The 20515-nt window shown below is 41.6% G+C and overlaps 1 protein-coding gene across 10 annotated transcripts in view; it reads left to right on the top strand.

Annotated features, from left to right (window-relative positions):
• Positions 1-20515, top strand: part of PDE4DIP (phosphodiesterase 4D interacting protein) — a 205742-nt gene that overhangs the window by 91672 nt on the left and 93555 nt on the right. For 9 of the 10 annotated variants that reach the window (XM_078072540.1, XM_078072545.1, XM_078072546.1 and 6 more), the window contains exons 5-8: positions 7199-7275; positions 9843-9966; positions 10152-10327; positions 14603-14720. In XM_078072540.1, the coding sequence (XP_077928666.1) occupies positions 7199-7275; positions 9843-9966; positions 10152-10327; positions 14603-14720 (495 nt within the window). The remainder of the gene's footprint in view (positions 1-7198; positions 7276-9842; positions 9967-10151; positions 10328-14602; positions 14721-20515) is intronic. The other variant, XM_078072541.1, reaches the window with a different exon arrangement.

The raw sequence follows: 20515 nt of genomic DNA, 5'->3' as shown, positions 1-20515 counted from the left end.
CGTCTTCATGCAATGTACTTGAAACCAGTACACCTTTTACCTAACATCTTATAGAGCAGCACTGTCCAACAGAAATGTAATAGGAGGGACACCTGGGAGGCTCAGTCAGTTAAGCGTCTGCCTTTGGCTGAGGTCCTGGGATCGGCAAACCCTGCATCGCGCTCCTTGCTCAGCGGGAAGCCTCCTGCTCCCCCTGCTTGTGCTCTCTCTCTCTCTCTCTGACAAATAAATAAATAAAATCTTAAAAAAAAAAAAAAAAGAAATATAATAGGAGCCACAAATGTACTTTATAGTTTTCTAGTGGCCACATTACAAAAAAAAGTAAAAAGAAACGCATGGCATGAATATTAATGATATATTTAAAATATTATCATTTCAACATGAAGTCAATATTTAAAAATTATTGAGATTTTATATATGCTTTCGTTGTGGCTAGTTTTTGCAACCCAGTGTGTATTATGTCTTTTTTTTTTTAAAGATTTTATTTATTTATTTGACACATCGAGAGAGATAGTGAGAGAGAGAAAGAGAGAAAGAGCACAAGCAGGGGGAGCAGCAGGCAGAGGGAGAAGCAGGCTTCCTGCATGAGCAGGGAGCCCAATGCGGGGCTTGATCCCAGGACTCTGGAATCATGACCTGAGCTGAAGGCAGTGGTTTAACCAACTGAGCCACCCAGGCGCCCCGTGTACTACGTCTTTGAAACCCTTACAGCACATCTCAGTTTGGACTAGTCACATCTTAAGGGTACGGTAGCTCCATGTGGCTCGTGGTTGCCGTCCTGCACCACACAGCTTGGCGTCTACAGTCTAAGCACTGTCCCTGGTCCCAAGCAGAGGTACAATTTCAGAAGAGTTGCCTGATCAGAGCACCTGGCTTCAGGACACAGAGAGGTTTCGGAGGAGTGACTGCCCGGTGTTAGAACTTCAATTCCAGTTTGTAATGCAAGCTTTGGGGTGAGCAATGGACTCCGTCCTGCACTTTGCAGAACACCAATGAGTGGCTTTATCCTTTTTGGAGAATACATCAAAGCAAGTGTCAATCCAGAATTGAGAGCTGAATTTGGACATGAATGTCAGATCATGTTAGAAGCCATGGATAACTTTAAAATACTTAGTAAGCCATTGGTGTCCTGAGCACCAATGTATCTATAGAAAAATTAATATAGTTTTTAAACTTTTTACTCTAGAGTAAATTTTTACTTATCCCAATTCTATACCTGCTGCCCAAAGAGAAGTCAATGAACGCACAGGATGGCTCCGCTGAGCTCCTGTTCCCGAATAGCTGAGGGAAACAGATCATTTTGAATAATCCTTTCAGCCCCTTTGGTGGGGCTGCGTTCCTGTCTCTACACAAGGTGTCCTGGGATCGCAGGGGCTCTAGCCTCACCCCTGGCTTTCACAAGAGGCCTGCACTTTGCTAAATTAAGCCCAGCCAGGCCTATTTGTGAACAGAGAGGCTCCAGCCAAGTGAGAGAGATTCGTCCTGCTAAGGAATGTGCTGGGAGGGGGAGAAAATCACTGAGATCATTGGTATTTATGTGTATGTTTTCTCACTTGCCAGCTCAGTTGGGTCAGATCAACTGAGGCTTCTGGGACTCCACCAGGATTTTTAAAGGGTGGCTGAAAAGGGTTTAAGTTACAGATCAGTGTGAACACCAAGGCAGTGTGTATATTGGGACCTCTGAGCTCAGAGTCTAAATAAAACAAGCCCAAGACACCTCTCCTATTTTCTCCCATATTTTTAAATAGACTTTGTCTTTTAGTGCAGTTTTAGGTGCACAGCAAAAATGAGCAGAAGGTACAGTGGTTTCTCATATACTCCCTATCCACCCCCCCCACCATAGGCTCCCCCACCATCAAAATCCAAAGACACTTTTTTTTTTTTTTTAAGTAGTCTCCATGCTCAGCAGGGAGCCCAATGCAGGGTTTGAACTCACCACCCTGAGATCAAGACCTGAGCTGAGATCAAGAGTCAGACGCTCAACCAACTGAGCCACCCAGACGCCCCAAGACACCTCATTTTCATCTATCTTTCCTTGGGTTCCTAAACTCAGGGTTAGCCAGAAAGAGCTCTCTCTCCTTCCTGATTCATGCATCTTACTCCCTTCGGGAAACTAATGTTTATCGAACACCCACCATATGTCAAGTATTTTCACTTACATCTTTTCCTTTAATTTCTCAATATCCCTGAAACGTAGTGCTGTTAGCACCCGAAGCAAGTAAAACTTAGCTTACGTGTTTTACCTCTAGAATGCAGAGGATGAACTATGTGAAACTATGTGAAACTGTAAAAAATGGTTGAATATTTGCACTTCCATGTGATTCAACCTAATACAATGTGAGAGAGTTTGTATTTGAACCCAGGACGGTTTAGTTCTAAATTCTACACTGTGGTGTCTAAATGGGTGTCTCTCGAGCGGACGGGAGCCCCCAGATGTGGGGCGATGATTGGGTGGAAGCCGGTGGCACAGACGGGGAAAGGATTCAGCTGAGGCAGAACAGAGGAGATAGAAGTTTATTGACTCCACCGCAAGGGAGTCATGAGCAGGACAGCAGAGGAGAGACTCTCTGCAAGGAGGCAGTGGTCGGGGCTGTTTTTAAAGGGGGAAGATGAGAAGGCATGGCAACCTATGGAATCTTCCCTTTTTGGGAACTGTGCCTGGTTGTAAAGCTCACGGTCAGTGAGGGCCTATGGCTCTGTTGAGGTAGGTCGTCTGAGGGGCCTGTCTGTATTTGGCCAGGGGGTCGCTGTGGGCCCTTTCTACATTCCATCACTTGAGCCTATTGCCTACCAGCGGCCTCGACATACACTGCCCTGAGTACCACCTCCTTTATTTTCCCTCAGCAGCTCTGTAGTTTCTAATTTAGAGGCCTCCTCCCTGAAAGATTAGAATGAGGGAGCTGAGAGGAAGGGCAACCCAAGTTATGACGTACATGAGTTGAGTCTAGGAGTAATTTCTTTGTAGGCTAGAGCTAGGAGTTAACAGGAATTGTGTATCTGCTGCCATTTATACCTCCCACCTGCGTGCATTCCCGTTCAGCTATCTGATGCTAGGTCTCCTCTGTGTTTTGTTTTGTTTTGTTTTTTTAAAGATTTCATTTTTAAGTAAGCTCTATACCAACATGGGGCTCGAACTCACAACCCTGAGATCAAGCGTTGCATGCTCTACCAACTGAGCCAGCCCAGTGCCCTTAGGTCTCCTCTGCTTATCACACTCTATTATAATCGTCTGGTTAATCGCCTTTACAGGCTGCAAATTCCCTGAGGACCATGGTTGTGACTGCCTTGCTCTTTCTAGTACCTATTAGAGTACTAGAATTGGATGAAAATACAAATCTCACAAGTCAGCTACCCTGTCCTCTTCCCAATGAGCACCGTTTCTGTCTCTGTCTCTCTTTCACACACACACACACACACACACACACACACACACACGAACCCTGGCTGCATCTGTCCAAATACCCGATCACCTGAGAACCCATCCACGGCCTCAGTGTGGATTCAGTCCGTGTTTGTCTAACCAAGGTAAACTGGGCTAGGAAGGAAATGGTATTGTTTTCAGGCCTCTGGTAAGGACTGACATGGGTAGGGCTTGAAAGAGTGACCTGAATAGAGGAGTTTTGTTATTTGGATGTGGATCCTTGTACTTTGTATTGTAGAAGCCGAAACTTTTCCGCTTGTTTTTTTCCATCTCTCTGGGGGACTGGACACTAAGGCCGTCTCTGGCAGAAGAATGCCCTTGTCTTGTAATCTTCTGGTTACTGAGGTTGAAGACACTGCTTTATTGTCCTTTCCCTGACAATGAAGGACACTTGTCACATGTTGGGGCAACCTGTGTTCTAATTTGGGGCTTCACGGTGCTAGTGGATGACATAGAAAGACAGGGACTGAATAAAGTCTTTCCTCTACCTTAGGTTCCAGGGACTTGACGTTTTGCATTTGAACACATTCTGGCTAGGTGTCTCACATCACCTGGATGAGCAATGGGGGTTGATTATAATTCTTATGGGCAGGAGGGAGAGGCTCTGATTTAAATTAATTGTATAAAACCAAGAAAGTTTGGGGATGACTTGTCCAAGGTCACACAGTTAGTTAATGACAGAACCAAATATTTAGACTCACTAGAGTTCTATTTTTGCTTTAAAACTGGGTGAATGGAGGGTGCCTGGGTGGCTCAGTCATGATCTCAGGGTCCTGGGATCGAGTCCCACGTTGGGCTCTCTGCTCAGCGGGGAGTCTGCTTCTCCCTCTTCCTCTGCTCCTCCCCCGCTCGTGCTCTCTTTCTCTGTCTCAAATAAATAAATAAAATCTTTAAAAAAATTAAAAAAAACAAATAAATAAAAAATAAAACCTGGGTGAATGGAAAGAAGCTTCATCTACAAATAACTCACTGGTAAGCTACTAAAATGCGTTTCTAGGGATTTGTAGGGACCAGTCATTTGTCTCTTGGTCAGGACACACTGAACTCCTTATGAAAATAGCCAATACTTCACCCTGTTTTATAGAGCTACGGCTTTGTCCCAGGGATATCAGAGAGGTCCGGAAAAGAAATTTACTCTGTATGCAAAAAATATTTATGAACTACACTTTTCCTTAGAAGGGATACGATTCTAAAAAGAAAAGATTTTAAAATAAAACTCACCCACTTAGAGTTAGTTTTCACTTTGAATAATCACAAATTATAAGAGGGTCTGCTCACAGATTTTGAGACTCTTCTTCCTGCTAACCTATTTCTTCTTGAATTACAGAATTGATTTAAAGTGAGATCTGGCCATATTTATTTTTGTCTCAGATAAGGATTCTTCTATGGAAGGCTGTGCTCCTCTCTGGCTTATAACCTACTGTCTTGCAAAGATGTGATATCCATTTCCTTCACTCACTGATCCCAATTCACATCTTACTACACTGAGAACTTCCTGAGGTCAAGAACTTCAATGGGAAGAACTTTGGTTCCAGCAACCTTTAATCTCTAACACATACTTTGCTTGCTGATTTTATCAATGACTGTATGCTGTCAAGCTTTTTGTTCTTTTATTTTAAGTGCCTGCACTTACCCCAGCAGCAAATTATGAGAGACATAAAATAAGACATAGTTCCTGTCCTCAAGGTGCTTGAAGAGTAATTAAAACACACACACACACACACACACACACACACATTTGCATGAATATGAAGTTATGAGCAGTGGATCAATTTGTAGAGTTAAAATTGAAGCCTTGGAGAGGAGTTAGGTAATTGGTTATCACTGGCGTGATTTTTCCGGAAACAAGACAAGTTGCGACACAAAGTCTGATTAAACACAGTTAATCTATAAACTCATCATTAGCCAAGTTCTCAAGCTCTAGGTACTAACATAATGAAGGTTTATTGTATTTCCAGTCATTTAATTTAGCTTCATCAGTGAAACTTTTCCTTCAATTAGATGGGTGAATACTCCTCTGGGGACATGTAGAAAAAAAGGCTCTCTTCCCTGCCAGCCCAGTTGCCCCTTTCTTGAGTACAGAAATTTCCTCAGATATCTTGACCAAGAGCTGACGAGACTTGGTGATAAGCAGATGGAGTTAATTTGGGATCCACTCCAGCTGTACTTAGAATTGGACAATTTACATATGAATATTTGCTAATGGATAATGAATACATGTGATAAACCACGCAGAGATTTTTCTGCAGAAAGAGGTTACAGAAGGGTTAGACCGCAGTGCTGTCAGTTGGTTATGTACTCGCATTTCCGTGGGGTAGATTTTCTAACACCTGTGAAAGTACTTTGATCCACTGGAATAACTGATCATAAGATTTAGGATCTAATCTTGTGGAGATGAGACTATTTTAGCAGTTCTGTGTGAGCCTCATAAACTTAATTGTCTGTTTGATTGAGTGGACCAGATGCCAAAGCCTGGAGAATTAATTCTATTTTTCATCCTTCCTATTTCTTCTTTTCTTTCCCTGCTTTTCTTTTGTCTTTTCTACTTATGTTAGAAGGATAAAGCTCACCTGCAGACTGTTCAAATCGGGCATGTATTTGTGTGCAGGTGTCTGGGATAGCCTGCCTTTGGTGTAGTAATTTTCTTTCCTTTCCATGACATGACATTAGCTTAACATGTGATTGGTTGAGAAGTTCAGCAGTCCTACCCTAGAGAGGGTAAATTTTTGTTTTTATAGTTAATAACAGCTAACACTGGCTGAATGCTTACTGCGTGCCATGGATTGTGCAATGTACGTTTAGTGCATTATTTCATTCAATCTTCTTAACACCCTAATAAGAGAGGTGCCATTATGATCCTCCTTTGATAGATGAGGAGGTTGAGGCTTTTAGAGAGGGCAGGTGGCTTGCCGACTCCTCTTCTCACCTTCAGGGCCTATGTTCTTGACCACTGTACTTAACTGCCTAGTGTAGCACATTCCCTAATTCTATAATTTACCACATTCTACTAAATCAAGCAAAAATTAGCAGTGCTTCCTGGGCTGGTGTCTGGCTGAAATGCTGGAGCATTGTTTTTATCTTAGAGGAAGTCTTTGAGTTTCAATTTCCTTATCTTTAAAATGAGGGACCTGGAAACTTTTGCCAAGTTAATTCAAGTATAGAATCGTATCTTAAATATAACTGGGGACTTAATTATTTAAAGAAATCATGTTGCAAACGTTTTTGAAAGCAATATGCTGCCTTTATCGTTAAATTGCATTTTCATAAATTGCATTTGCTTAAGGTGATAGGGGATTCTTATGGTAAATCGAAGGAGACAATTTTTGTCAAGATGAAACAGCAACAAATTACGACTTGACAAACACAAAAAGGAAATAAAAACATCCCAGGAGAAGTAAAGTATGAACAGAGATTTGGTGAAACGTTGTCCACGGAATGTCCACTACAGCTTGAATGGCCTGGTGTGTGGTGAAGAGTGGGAAATCAGCACAGAAAATGTTCACAACAAACAGACTTTGGTGGCGTTCATCATCCAGGGGCAAGAATGAATGGCTTGGGAGAACAGATAAGTAGCTCCGGGGAAATCCCGAAGCTGTATAGTCCGTTCATCCTTGACTGGGTTACTGATCCATGTGAATCTCATCTATGTCATGGGTCATGAAGAAGGCTGGGATAAGATGAGAAGCTGTGGACCAAGGCAAGACTCAAGTAGGAACCTGGTTCCAGGACAGAGGGTCTGTGGCAGTTAATGACAATTAATGCCTGTGTGCTTTTCAGAACATCGAGCTGAAGGTTGAAGTAGAGAGCCTGAAACGAGAACTCCAGGACAAGAAACAGCATCTAGATAAAACATGGTGAGTTGCAGTTTGAACCAGTTGAGCTCTTGGTTCTTTCCAGAGTCTGGTTTATTAATCTGAGAACAGTAGATTTGGAGCCAAATTCCTTCACCTTAACAACTCTGGCCTGTGAATGCTGTGGCCAATTGAGAAACTGAAACAATGTGCTTTCTTTCCCTTTGGCTCTCTCTGTTACTAAATCTGACAGACCTTGAGGTGGATCAGAAATTCACTGGGCCTAAGATTATAAACTTCCTATTCAACAATCGGCTAATAACGTCAAGGGCCGACATAGATTTGGGGGAAAGTGGGCACTCTCAGATACTGCTGGTGAGAGTTTGAATTATGGCAACATTTTTGGTATGTGGTACTACCTACCAAAGTGAAAAATACATATTACCTTTGACCAAATAATCTCTAGGAGGAATCTATCCCTCAAAAATAAATGCAGAAGGATGTTTACTGCATCATTATTTATAATGGCAAAAAACTAGAAATAGCTATCCATCAAGAGGGCAATGGTTGAAGATATTTTGATATAAACATACTGTGGAATATTATGCAATCATTTAAAAAGAATGAGTTAGCTCTATATTATTATCTTGGTGGGAAGTCCCTGATAGACTAAGCAAGGGGGAAAAGTGCTGAGTGATATTTACGGTATAAGCCCCTTTGTGTAAAGACAAACAGTCCCCTCTGTGTCTACCTGTGTTTGCTTGATTATGCATTAAAAAAAAACAACAAAACAAAACTAGAGGGCTATATACCAAACTCTTCAACATTACTTGTATCAGGGAAATGAGATTAGAGTTTTTGCTGGGGAGAAGACCTGTTTCTTTTTTTCTTTACGTAATTTTGTATTGTTAAAATGGTTACTTTTATAATTTATAGTTTTTATCATTAAAAACCCCTTTGTTTTTAATGACAAGTATTGTTAAAATTGCTATTAAAAATAATTTTTAGATTCTGTTCTGGGATCTGTATACATTTAATCTGATCTGGCATTCCTTCTGTCTCTACAGTATTTCTTGATATTTAGGATGACAGTCCAACAAGATCAGAATACTCAAAACCAGACTCGATTGTACACACGATGCTGGTATTACTAAAGACTTACTAAGTCATTAAATGAGCTAATAGACTTTAGGAAAACTTACGATTGAGAAATAAATTTTGAGATTTGTGTAATGCTTTTAAAACATGTTTTATGTTCGTTCAACTTTTAATTGGGTGGCATTATCCTATTTTTAGAAATGAGAAAACTAAGGTACATTAAAGTCTTCTCAAATGAGTGGCAGAGCCCACATCTCTGGCATCAAGTTCAACGCCCTTATGACTTTACAACAGCTGTAGCCTATTAAATCAGGCATTCCCTGCCGAGTTACTCAGAAAATGTATAACTTCCATTCTCAAGATATTGTAGTTAGCTGTTGTCTGTTGCATTTGTCAAGGAATATGAAGTCAAAGTTGATGATTCTTGAAGTCTGCCTATTTACAGGTCTTGAGTTATTTTCTTGAGTTGTGTCCCTTGTACAACCAAGACCCTCTACCCCCACCCCCAATCTGTATAATGATATGGGAACTCAAGAAAATGTAGCCTCTGAGATGGTGCTGAGTAGTGTCCATTATCAACCGAAGAATCCTAGAATCTTTGGGAAAGCCCCCTTTGGTCTTCACAGACACAGACTTCTGGGTCAAATATTAAAGTACCACTGGGCTTGGATAGAGCAGCTTTGATTTATCATGAATCTATGAAGGCAAAGTATTGTTCTCTGCCTTGAGAACAAGAAGGTGGTCCATGATTCTCAACAAATGGCTTAAAATAGGAATAAAACCAAACCGGAATTAAGATCATTCAGCACCTGATATTGCCTCCAAATTGTTAATCCTCAGACATCAAGGGCAGCTGTCGTTAGCTATAAATAAGCTGGTGACACCTTACCCGCTTCATGCGAGTGCCTGGACACTCATTCCTAAGGATATCAGAGAAGCAGAGCTGGGCCAGAACCCTGAGCTTCGTAGATTAAATTTCTATTCTCTGCATGGGGCCATGGGAAAACTGGATAGATAGCCCAGATTCAGGACAGTCTGTGGGTTACTGGCTATAAAGGAAGAGAGCATTTCTGTGGCTGTCCAAATGGATATTCTGTCCCAGCACCCTAAATGGAAGGAACACTTTAAATTCAAACAGCAAGAAAGACAGGAAATTAGCAAAGCACTCTGGGGGAACAGTCTAATGGAAGAGACCAGGGACAGATGAACATGGATGTTGAATTCTGAACCATTTGATGACTGCCCACCTCCCAAATGAAAGAGCTTCCTCTTGAAGCGATAGCAATAATGAAGCCTCCTCTAGGAATTCAAGTATATTCTGATTGACAAGCAATAAAAACAGTTAGAGTTCCTGAAAGATTACCTGAAAAGTTTGGAAAAAGCAGTTCCACGAATAATTGCAGAGGGAAAAATGCTTCATTTTTTTTTTTTTTTTCTCATCAGTGTGACTCTGAATTATTGAAACAACCTTAACGGGTCCCTTTGCTAAATTATATGGCTGGCTCTGACTGGCGAATGCTCTGTGGTTTCAGGGCTGATGTGGAGAATCTCAACAGCCATAATGAAGCTGAGCTCCGGCGCCAGTTTGAGGAGAGACAGCAGGAGACGGAGCATGTTTACGAGCTCCTGGAGAATAAGATCCAACTTCTGCAGGAGGTGAGCAGGACTTCCAGAGATCCATGGCCCTGGGCCCCCTTTCATCTATTTCCCTACTGCTCTGCCTCCTGGCATTCATCTTTTCTCTCCCTGTTTTCCTTCCCCAACCCATCCAAGTGTCCACAGTCTTGGGCTCCTAACCTAGGGGGGTATTTGCAGTCTCTCAGTTGTTGTTCTTTTTGCAGGAATCCAGGCTAGCAAAGAATGAGGCTGCACGCATGGCAGCTCTGGTGGAAGCAGAGAAAGAGTGTAACCTGGAGCTCTCAGAGAAACTGAAGGGAGTCACCAAGGACAGGGATGAGGTACCAACGGACCGAGTCAATCCTGACCAATACACTGAGGCCCTGGCCCAGCGGGACAAGTAGGTGCCTCCTGTGCTCTGTTTGTCACTTGTCTTTTGCCTGTTCTCGAGGCTACAAAAGCATACACCAGCTGTGCTGTTCCCTTTTAAGGCCCTAGGGTAGACCTTCGCAATTTCCAAGACTTTATAGCCCCCGCAACCAAGGATTTTCTTTTTAGGGTTGACTCTTCAACGGTATCCATTAACAGAACTCACTTCTTAGCCGTAAGGAGCCCAAGTAGGTATAAGTAGAACAATGGTCAAATGGTGGCAAACAAGAGACATGGATTCACTTATTCATGTTTATTGAGCATCTGCTACATGCCAGACACTGGCCTAAACACAAAGGTTACAGAGATGAAAGACCCAGGTCTTCTTGGTAAGAAACATGTTACGTGATTTTAATAAGTTCTCTGATAGAAGTAGCATGGGATGCTCTCTGGAACATAGAGGATTGTCATCTATTCCAGACTAAAAGAGCAAGTTGCCATTGAAAGTTTCCTGGGGGAGATGAAATCTGAGCTGGGTTTTGAAGGATGAATAGGAGTTCGAAGAAATAGTGTAGGAAGTAGGTGGGAAAGGGAAAAATTCAGTGCCGATGGAGAAACTATGCAAGGGAGACAGAGGGAAAGGCATATTTCAAGACCAGCAAATAGTTCTAGGTAACTAGAACGAGGGTCTGGGAAAGACTAGAGGGAGGCAGGCTGCACTGGGAATAAGGTCTGATTGTGCTGGCTTTGTATGCCGTAAGGAACTTGAATTTTCTTCTAAAGGTAATTGGACAATTGTTGAGGTCACCCCTGTCTAGGTTAATGCAGCAACTTCCTAGTTATTTCTTTACTTCCGGGACCTGCCCCTCTCTATTTTATTGCAATTTAACAATTCAGAGAAGTTTTGAAGTGGAAAATTCAACAGTATCAAACTGGCACATTATGTGTAGGCTCTTAGATGCATAGTACTATGGTGGCATAAAAAACCTTTAGTAGTTTTTAACTGGATAGGTGAAAAACACACAATGTACCCACAATGAGTAATGTGATCTCTTTGAGACACAGATCTGATCACTGACATGGCAGAGTCATTTAAAACGCTCTCCAGGGGCACCTGGGTGGCTCAGTTGGTTAAGTGTCCAACTCTTGGTTTTGGCCCAGGTCATTATATCATGGGTCGTGAGATCGAGCCCCATGTCAGGCTCTGTGCTCAGCAGGGAGTCCACTTGAAGATTCTGTCCCTCTGCCCCTTGCCCCACTTACTCTCTCTCTCAAATAAATAAATAAATCTTTAAAAAAAATAAATAAAATGCTCTCCAACACTGTCAGGAGGTAAGGTCCATTTTCCTTATGATGGCCATCAAAGCCTTTTATGATCTGACCCCTGATTTCTCCCAGACTCATCCCTACCATGACCCCTTCACACTTCACTGATGCATGACTAGTAATAATAATGATGACTAAAGTTTGTTTCACTCTTACTATACAGCTGAGCCGAGTACTATAATGTTGTGTAATTCTCCTAACAACCCCAGAGGTAGGGATTATTATACTTTATAAATGAAGAAACTGGCATTTAGGGAGTTGTGTAACATGGCCGCAGGCATTGCCGGAATCTAAACCCTGAATCCACACATCGCCTCCAGAAGCAAATGATGCTATGTCGGGTCTCCCAAATTTTGCTCATGCTCTTCCTTCTGTGGAAAACATCTGCTGTGTTTTTCCTTCCTGGTGAACTCCTATTCATACTTCAAAACTCACTCAGGCATCAATCGTCACTTCTGCGAGTGCTTTTATGACAGCAGAATTAAGTCTCTATATTGTTGCCGTGTTTTATATACACATCCACTGTTGTATAGTTCTCAGTGTGGCATTGTATTTGCTTTCAGATTTTCCCTGTTAGATTCCCTGAGACCCTTGTCTCATGTCCATATCCCAGTAAACACTTGTTAAACAAACAAAAGATAACATATGCACACGTGACCAATAAATTAGGGAGTTTAGGGGCACCTGGGTGGCTCAGTCGTTAAGCGTTTGCCTTCGGCTCAGGTCATGATCCCAGGGTCCTGGGATCGAGCCCCGCATCGGGCTCCCTGTTCGGCAGGAAGCCTGCTTCTCCCTCTCCCACTCCCCCTGCTTGTGTTCCCTCTCTCGTTGTCTCTCTCTCTGTCAAAAAATAAATAAAATCTTAAAAAAAAAAAAAGCTAGGGAGTTTATATTAAATGGCCTTACTAACTTTGTAAAGTAGGAGAATAGATCATCTATAGAGACTCATGGTCAAAGGGATAAGTAAAGTTGGAGGCTTGAGAAAAAAGAAATGTTCTAGCATAGATACCATGGGGAATTTGATATGGAATCCACATTCATCATCATAATTACTATTTTTTTTTTTTTTTGAGAGAGAGAGAGAGCACAAGCAGAGGGGAGAGAGGGAGGAGCAGAATCCTAAGCAGGCTCCACACCCAGCATGGACCCCGACTCGGGGCAGAGGAAGAGGGAAAGAGACAGAGTTTCAAGCAGACTCCCAGCTGAGCCCAGAGCCTGATGAGGGGCTCAGTCCCACAATCCCAAGATCTCACAACCTGAGCCAAATCAAGAGTTGGATGCTTAACCGACTGAGCCACCCAGGCGCCCCTCATCATCATAATTACTATTACAGCTTGCATTTGCATGATGTTTTTAAGTTTTTAAAGTTCTTTCTCATCCACAAATCTTAGCTGATCCTCACAGCCTTAATTAATTTATAATTTGTAAATTAATTTATAAATTATAAGCAAATGCCTGTGTGCTTCCTACTTGACTTTCTGGTACCCCACACCTTTCTCCCAACTATTTCCCTCCCAAGGTACTATCACTGTCTTACACACCTACATAGGAATAATAATGACAATTGGAAACACTTCATTTAGTACCAGCATGTTTTCCAAGGACAGGTATCTCTAGTACTCTTAAGACTTAAGAGAAACAGCAAGATATACCTTGCACATAGCAGATGAGGAATAGCTGTTGATGGGAATCTGTGGTTTGTATACTTTAGCACGGCGTGCACTGTCTGATAACCTAAAGCCGAGGCTGAATTTCCAGCCTCTTCTCTAGCCCTCACCTCTTCCCCCCAGCCTTTGTTCCAGTGACTCTTACCCCAAAATATCTTTTATCTTTATGCCTTTGTTCCTTGGTTCAAGCTCCTCTCTGTACCTGGAAAACAGTGCCGTTTTCCGAATCTCTTCTCCTAAATATCCCACAGACTGCTCCAAGCTCAATGACTCTGTCTTTCTTCCTACAGTTCCATGGCAGCTCTCAGTGTACTCTATAGTAGACGCCTCTGTCATGGTAGCAGTCCTTACATTCTATTCCTGTTACTTGTTTGTTTTTTGGTTTTTTTTGTAGCTGAGTCTCCCCACTCCCCAAGCCCCTGACAGACATACACACACACAGCAAAAAAATTTAAACTTCTACGAGCAGAGGGTTGTCTGGGTGCCTCAGTTGGTTGAGCGTCTGACTCTTGATTTGGCTCAGGTTGTGAGATCTCAGGGTTGTGGGATCGAGCCCCGCATCAGGCTCTGCACTCAGCTGGGAGTCTGCTTGAAACTCCTTCTCTCCCTCTTCCTCTGCCCCTCCCTCCTGCTCTCTTTTTAAAATAATAAATAAAGAGGGTGCCTGGGTGGCTCAGTTGGTTAAGCGACTGCCTTCGGCTCAGGTCATGATCCTGGAGTCCCTGGATCGAGTCCCGCATCGGGCTCCCTGCTTGGCGGGGAGTCTGCTTCTCCCTCTGCCTGTCACTCCCCCTGCTTGTGCTCTCTCTCTCTGACAAATAAATAAATAAAATCTTTAAAAAAAAATAAAATAAAATAATAATAAATAAAGAAATCTTAAAAAAAAAAAAAAAGTTTCTACAGAGCAGAGATTGTGTGTTTTCCAACTTTATATTCCCAGGTACTTGGTAGGGTGTGTTGAGTTTACGTAATGGCTATCCAGGAATTGTTTCTTGAGTGGAACAGTAACAACTAGAAACACAACTTCTGGGGCCTTATTCCAAGAGTTACATACCTATGGTCTATAGATCCGTGGGTCAGCTTCAGGAGGTCTGTGAACCTGGTGAAAATGGAAGCAGAAAGTCATTTGTGTACATAGTAGGGGGCTAGGGCAGAGAATACATGGCCTTCTGAGAAAAAGTACCAGAGTTCAATGACCCAAAAAGGTAAAAACTGACTGGACTCGATCATGCTGTCTTTGGAGTGGGCTGAAAAATAAGGGCAATAATAGTATCATGACCATAAGTGTTGTTCTGACTTTTTCTTCGCTCCAGAAGAATTGAAGAACTGAATCAGAGCCTGGCTGCCCAGGAGAAGCTTGTAGAACAGCTGTCTCGAGAGAAACAACAACTGCTCCATCTGTTGGAGGAGCCAACCAGCATGGACGTGCAGGTGAGGTGTGAGCAGTGCTTCCTGAGCTGTTTGCCTCGGTGTTCGTTATCTGTTGCTGTGTAACAAATGACTACAGATTTAGTGGCTTAACACAACATACGCGTTCATCGTCCCACAGTTTCTGTGGGCAAGGAGTCCAGGCATGGCTTTGCTGGGGTCTCTTCCCAGCGTCTCACAAGTCTGAAATCAAGGTGTGAGCAGGCTGCTTTCTCATCCAAAGGTTCACTTAAGGAAGGATTGGCTTCTAAGTCCCTCAGGTTGTTGGAAGAATTTATTTCTGGGTGGCTGTAGGGGTTGTGGCAGCTTGCTTCTTCACAGCCAGCAGTGGGGAGAAAGAGGGGGTCCGTGGCTTCTCTACCTCTATACACTCTTTTAAGAGGCTCGCCTGATTAGGTCAGGCCCACAGTTATAACCCTTTTGGTTAACTGAAGATCAACTGAGTAGGGACCTTAACTGTACGTGCAATATCCATTCACTTTTGCCACGTAACGTAGCATACCTGTGCGGCGATATTCCATCATCTTTGCCACATTCTATTCCTTAGAAATAAGTTGCAGGTCTCACCCACGCTCTAGAGGTAGGGATTACTCAAAGATGCGGTGGCTCTCAGGGGCTGGGAAGCATTGGGGCCGTTAGAATTTTGCCCACCACCCTGAGTGATTTGTAACTATACAGAATGTTTAATGTGGGTTCTTTCTCAGTTAATTTTGTTTTTATTTATTTATTATTTTAATTCCAGTATCGCTAACCAACAGTGTTATATTAGTTTCAGGTGTGCATAATGTGGTTTTAATATTGAAGAACTCTTACTGTGGTAAAAATAATTGTATTAGTCTATATTGTTGCTCTTGGAAGTTACCTCAGAGGAAACTCCCCTCTTCCGTTCAACTTTTAATTTTCTAGAAAGGTATTTCCTAAAAGAAGCCTAGAATACATCTGTGCCCAAGCAGCATAAACAATTACTGGATATTCTTACAGGTCTTAGACCAGTGATCAAGCAGGCTGTGAGGTTTAACTTATTGGTTCACATATAGAGAGGTTGGAGTCAGGATAAAAGGAACAGGGAGAAGAATTAGCCTAAAGCAGCGCTTCCGATCTTTCCTGTGTCATGGCACAAATAGAAAATGATAATATTTGTGAGGTACAGTGGTAAATGGATGGAGCTTCTTACTTGGAGGTGGTCAGTCTGGGCGCCTGGGCTGCGACGAGGGCAGAAGAAATCACTATCTCAGCTATACTTGTAAACTTCTTGGACCGTGGCTTCACTTTGGTTAGAAAGCTCTGGTTAACAAATTCAGGAAATGATGTATAAACATGGAATTAGGCAGATAGGAAGGGAAAGTAAAGTTCATAGGCTTTTTACAAGATACATATTGAAATACTTGTAAAGTTTCTGAAGGGACTTTTATTTTATTCAAGCATAATCACCATACAGTGTTATATTAGTTTCAGGTGTACAAAATAATGATTCAACAATTCTATACATTTCTCAGTGCTCATCAAGATGAACGCACTCTTATTCCCCTTTATCAGTTTCACCCGTACCCCCACCCACCTCCCGTCGGGCAACTTTGGCCTAGAGGGTGCTTCTTTGTTTGTCTCTTTTTAGAAAGACTGTTTTATAGGCAAAGACTCAACTCAAAGTTGTCAATTTCTGTGATTGCTCCCCAGGAGGACCACAACAGAGTGTGAATGGTACAGGGCAAACTGGTCACAATGAGAATTATCTCACTTTAATCTTCTAGACAAAAAGAGATATTGAAGCACTTTCTATAACATCTTGGGAACATTTAGTTACACTCAAATGGTTCACATTATTATAATATAAAACCCAGAAATGGATTCATAGGATTTCTTAGATACATATTCCAAGTGCAATTTAAAAATATTTATCAATGAATACTCAACAACTTTTCAATAGTAGTAACTTCAGCACATATTGTAGCATTTTCTGTGCACGAGGTGCTACTCTACCAACCATATATATTAACTCAAATTAATATAAGCCTCAAAACAACCCTGTGAGGTATAGTAACATATGAGAGGGTTAGGATAGGATAGGATAACAAGGATAACAAGAATAATTTATAATAAACTAATGTTTATTTTAATATATAAATTAATGGGCACAATTATATTAGCAGACATAGTGAGGTGCTTGTATCTGTATGGCAAATCAAGTGAATGTCATAGCTTCAAATATAGCCTGATACACTCATGTTATATTGGCAATTCAAAAACGGCAAGGGGAATGACATTAGTAAATGAGGGTGACAATGCCAAGGTGAAAAACTCTTGGTAAATTTCCAAACAAAACAAAAATCAACCCTTTCTTCATTTTCATAGCAATTCAATTCATGGAAAACTCACTGTATATTAATATTGTGTTTATATATATATATATATATATATATATATATATATATATATATATATAGCAGAACTCAGTTCTAGGTTCAGGTGATTATATAAAGTTATATTACCTCACCAGTGCCCCATGGAACATTTAAAAGTCACTCAGTAATGAAAGCACAAAACAAAACTTCACATTTTAATCCTACAGGGTTACTAATAATACTAATACTGTTCCTACCACAATCATAATGGTAACATGTTGGTAATGGAAAGCGACATAATTTTATTGCAAGTGAAAAAAAATTTTTTTTAAGAAAGAGAAAATGCGTGGGCATGCGTGTGTGCATGCGCAAGTGTGCAAGTGGGGGTGGGAGGAAGAGGCAGAGGGGGAGAGAGAGAGAAAGAGAGAGAATCTTAAGCAGGCTCCATATCTAGCCCAAGCAGGTCACAGGGCTTAATCTCACAACCCTGAGATCATGACCTGATCTGAAATCAAGAGTCAGACGCTCAACCGTCTGAGTCATCCAGGGACCCCCTACAGTGAAAATATATTTTTTTAAGATTTTATTTATTTATTTGAGAGAGAGAAAGAGAGGGGGAAAGTGCATGTGTGCAAGAGTGGGGGAGGGGCCATGGGAGAGGGAGAGGCAGACTCCCCACTGAGCATGGAGCATGATGTGGGGCTTGGCATGGGACTTGATCCCAGGACCCTGAGATCATGACCTGAGCTGAAGGCAGACGCTGAACTGACTGAGCCACCCAGGTGTCCCTGGAGACCCAGCTTTTCTTGAGTGTCCATGAAACAGTGTCATGCTGCTAGCCAGTGGAGGGAAAGAGGAATGGGAAAGAGGAAGGACCCATTTTTTTTTCAGTCCTGATCCTGCTCCAAGCACTGTGTGGAGGACTGAACACACAGTTTTTTCCAACTCTCATTACAACCTTTGAACTAAGTAGTATAAACCTCCCATGGCAAGCAGGGAAACCAATATTTAGATTAAGTGATGTAACCCAAGTTATTAAGGCAGAATTTGAACATAGATTTATGTGGGTTCACACCCATATTCACCACTGCTATTCTGAGGAGCTAGTATCACAAATGTACACGTGTGTCACTGACCAAATGAGATCTATTGACAAAGTTCAAAACCAGCTCTCAGAAGATCAATGAACCAAAATTTCCAGAATTTTTCAGTGAAACTACCCATGAAACAATAATTCCTCATTCTTCCCTTTCCCAGGTCCTGATAACCTGTGTTAAAATGAATTAATGAATTTGCCTTAATGAATTTGCTTGTTTTATGCATTTCAGATTAACTGGAATCAGATAGATAAATAGATAGATAGATAGATAGATAGATAGATAGATAGATAGATAGATGTCACTCAGAATTTGGAACAATGCTTTGCCCTGCCCATTGCTAGTTATGTAGCACCCATAGCTCCAGTCATCATTGTGATGACAATAAAAACAAGAAACACCCCATGAATTTGGAAAATGCACTTTAGGAGATGGTATAGTTGCTCAGTAAGAACGACTGGTCTGGGGGTTTTAGCTTCCAAAGGGTTTATAGTCCAATAAGAGATTGGCATGTAAACAAAGAACTAAAATACAGGATGATAAATGAAGAGATAGAAATATGTGTGAAAGGAACCCACAGATGACAGGGATTAACTCTACCTTTGAAAGTCAAAGAAGCCTCACTTGGAAGTTACTCTTGACCTGGGCCTTAAAGGCTGAGTACCCCAGGCAGAAAATAGAAGTGTATTATAGGCAGGAACAGTATATAAAGTGATATGGAACATAGTTAAGGAATTGGGAGAAATTGGTATTACCAAATATATGCTAAGTGTCAGAGAATGATAGAATACATAACTGGGACATCCCATAAGTGTCAAGCTAAGGACTTCATGTTATAAGAAAGAGAGAATTAAAAAAAAAAAAGTTAAGCAAGGGGGAATAAAAGCATATGATTTGCATTTTAGAAAGGCAATCCTGGGGGTTGTTTAGACTGAGGATTGACTGAGCAGATAATTGATGTCATCTCATGAGATAGCAAATCATGGTTTGACACAGCCATTAACTGCTTCATCTAGTCCATTCTTGAATTAGATAGAGGCAAAGAACATTATAAAACCAATTATAAAGTACTTTGTCTCCCCCCTCTGTCTACAGTAATGTGTGACAACTCTTGCTCTCTGTGACATTTGAAGTCTTTGCTGTGGGCGTCATCCTTGTCTGCCAACAGTAGCAGCATCTTACTCCCACTGTATCCTCAACCTTTGTCTACCATGACATCTCTAACCACAGAAGCCACACCCCCACAGTGTGGAAGGCACAGGTTCATTTTCTAAGCTCTGGGCCTGCTCTGCAGAGACTTAAGAATTCCCTCATCTCCAGCAAAGCCATCCCTAGAGTTCTGGAGACTGACTCACTTCCTCCACCTCCCCTGACCCCTCACAGCTGAGAGAATACCACAGTTGGGCTTTAGAAGAAGGAGAGTTCACAGACCTTACTCGTCTAGGTTTGAGTAGTTCAAGTGAAAACACTCCTCTTATCCCATTTCCCATAGATCAGTACTTCTCATGTGATCTCAGTCTGAAAGTCTGGACTGGGTATAATCTCTGAGTATAGGAAGTTTCACTTCAGAGCCTTCCATCCCTCAAATAAGAGACAGTTTTGATCAAGATTATTTGATTTAATTGATTTTACTATCCCTCAAGCTGTTTTCCTTTTCCATTCTACCAAAATATTGTACATTCATTTTAGCCATACTTACGCAATACTTATGACCTTCTATCATATAATTAACTCCATAGAACAGCAACAAGGAAAGCCATAAACTTGACATGCCACCGATCGACATCACTCCATGTTTGCTTCCAATCCCCCATGTCCATTCAGATCGAGAGCATGTGGTTGTGATCAGAGCACTCAGGAGCTTTCTGATATAGCTGCCATGCTGAAGCAACATGTCCACATCTTTTAGTAAAAAGAAAATCTAATAAAAGCGAAGTTTTACAAAGCATTTTTCTCTTCCTTCGTGAGTATATTCACAAAGTTGCAGATGAAAGACCTGTACTCTGAAAAGCTAGTGATAGTTCCAGTTATTGACATTATTCCCTTCTACAGGAGAGTAGAAGCTTCATTTCAAAGAGCCTTTTAAATGAAACCAGACCTAGAGGGTGTGAACGCAAGGGGAAATGATGTACTTACTTGCAAAGGAAAGTCTGGAAGAATTCTTGTTTTATTTCATTTTTCTATTGTCCAGTTTTCCCTAAGTATAATATTTATTAACATGTAATTTCACTATGGTTGCCTTAAAAAATGAAACAGGACAACAGAATTAGGGTGAGACATCCATTAAGCAATCAGGACATTCCCACTCACACTAATCAGCAAACACTCAAACTATGGCATTTATGCCTTGTTTGGAACCTAA

This window comes from Halichoerus grypus, chromosome 5 (assembly GCF_964656455.1).
Source record: "Halichoerus grypus chromosome 5, mHalGry1.hap1.1, whole genome shotgun sequence".
Taxonomy (NCBI): Eukaryota; Metazoa; Chordata; class Mammalia; order Carnivora; family Phocidae; genus Halichoerus; species Halichoerus grypus.
Note: the sequence above shows the minus strand (reverse complement) of the source record. Positions and strands in the feature narration are given on the sequence as shown.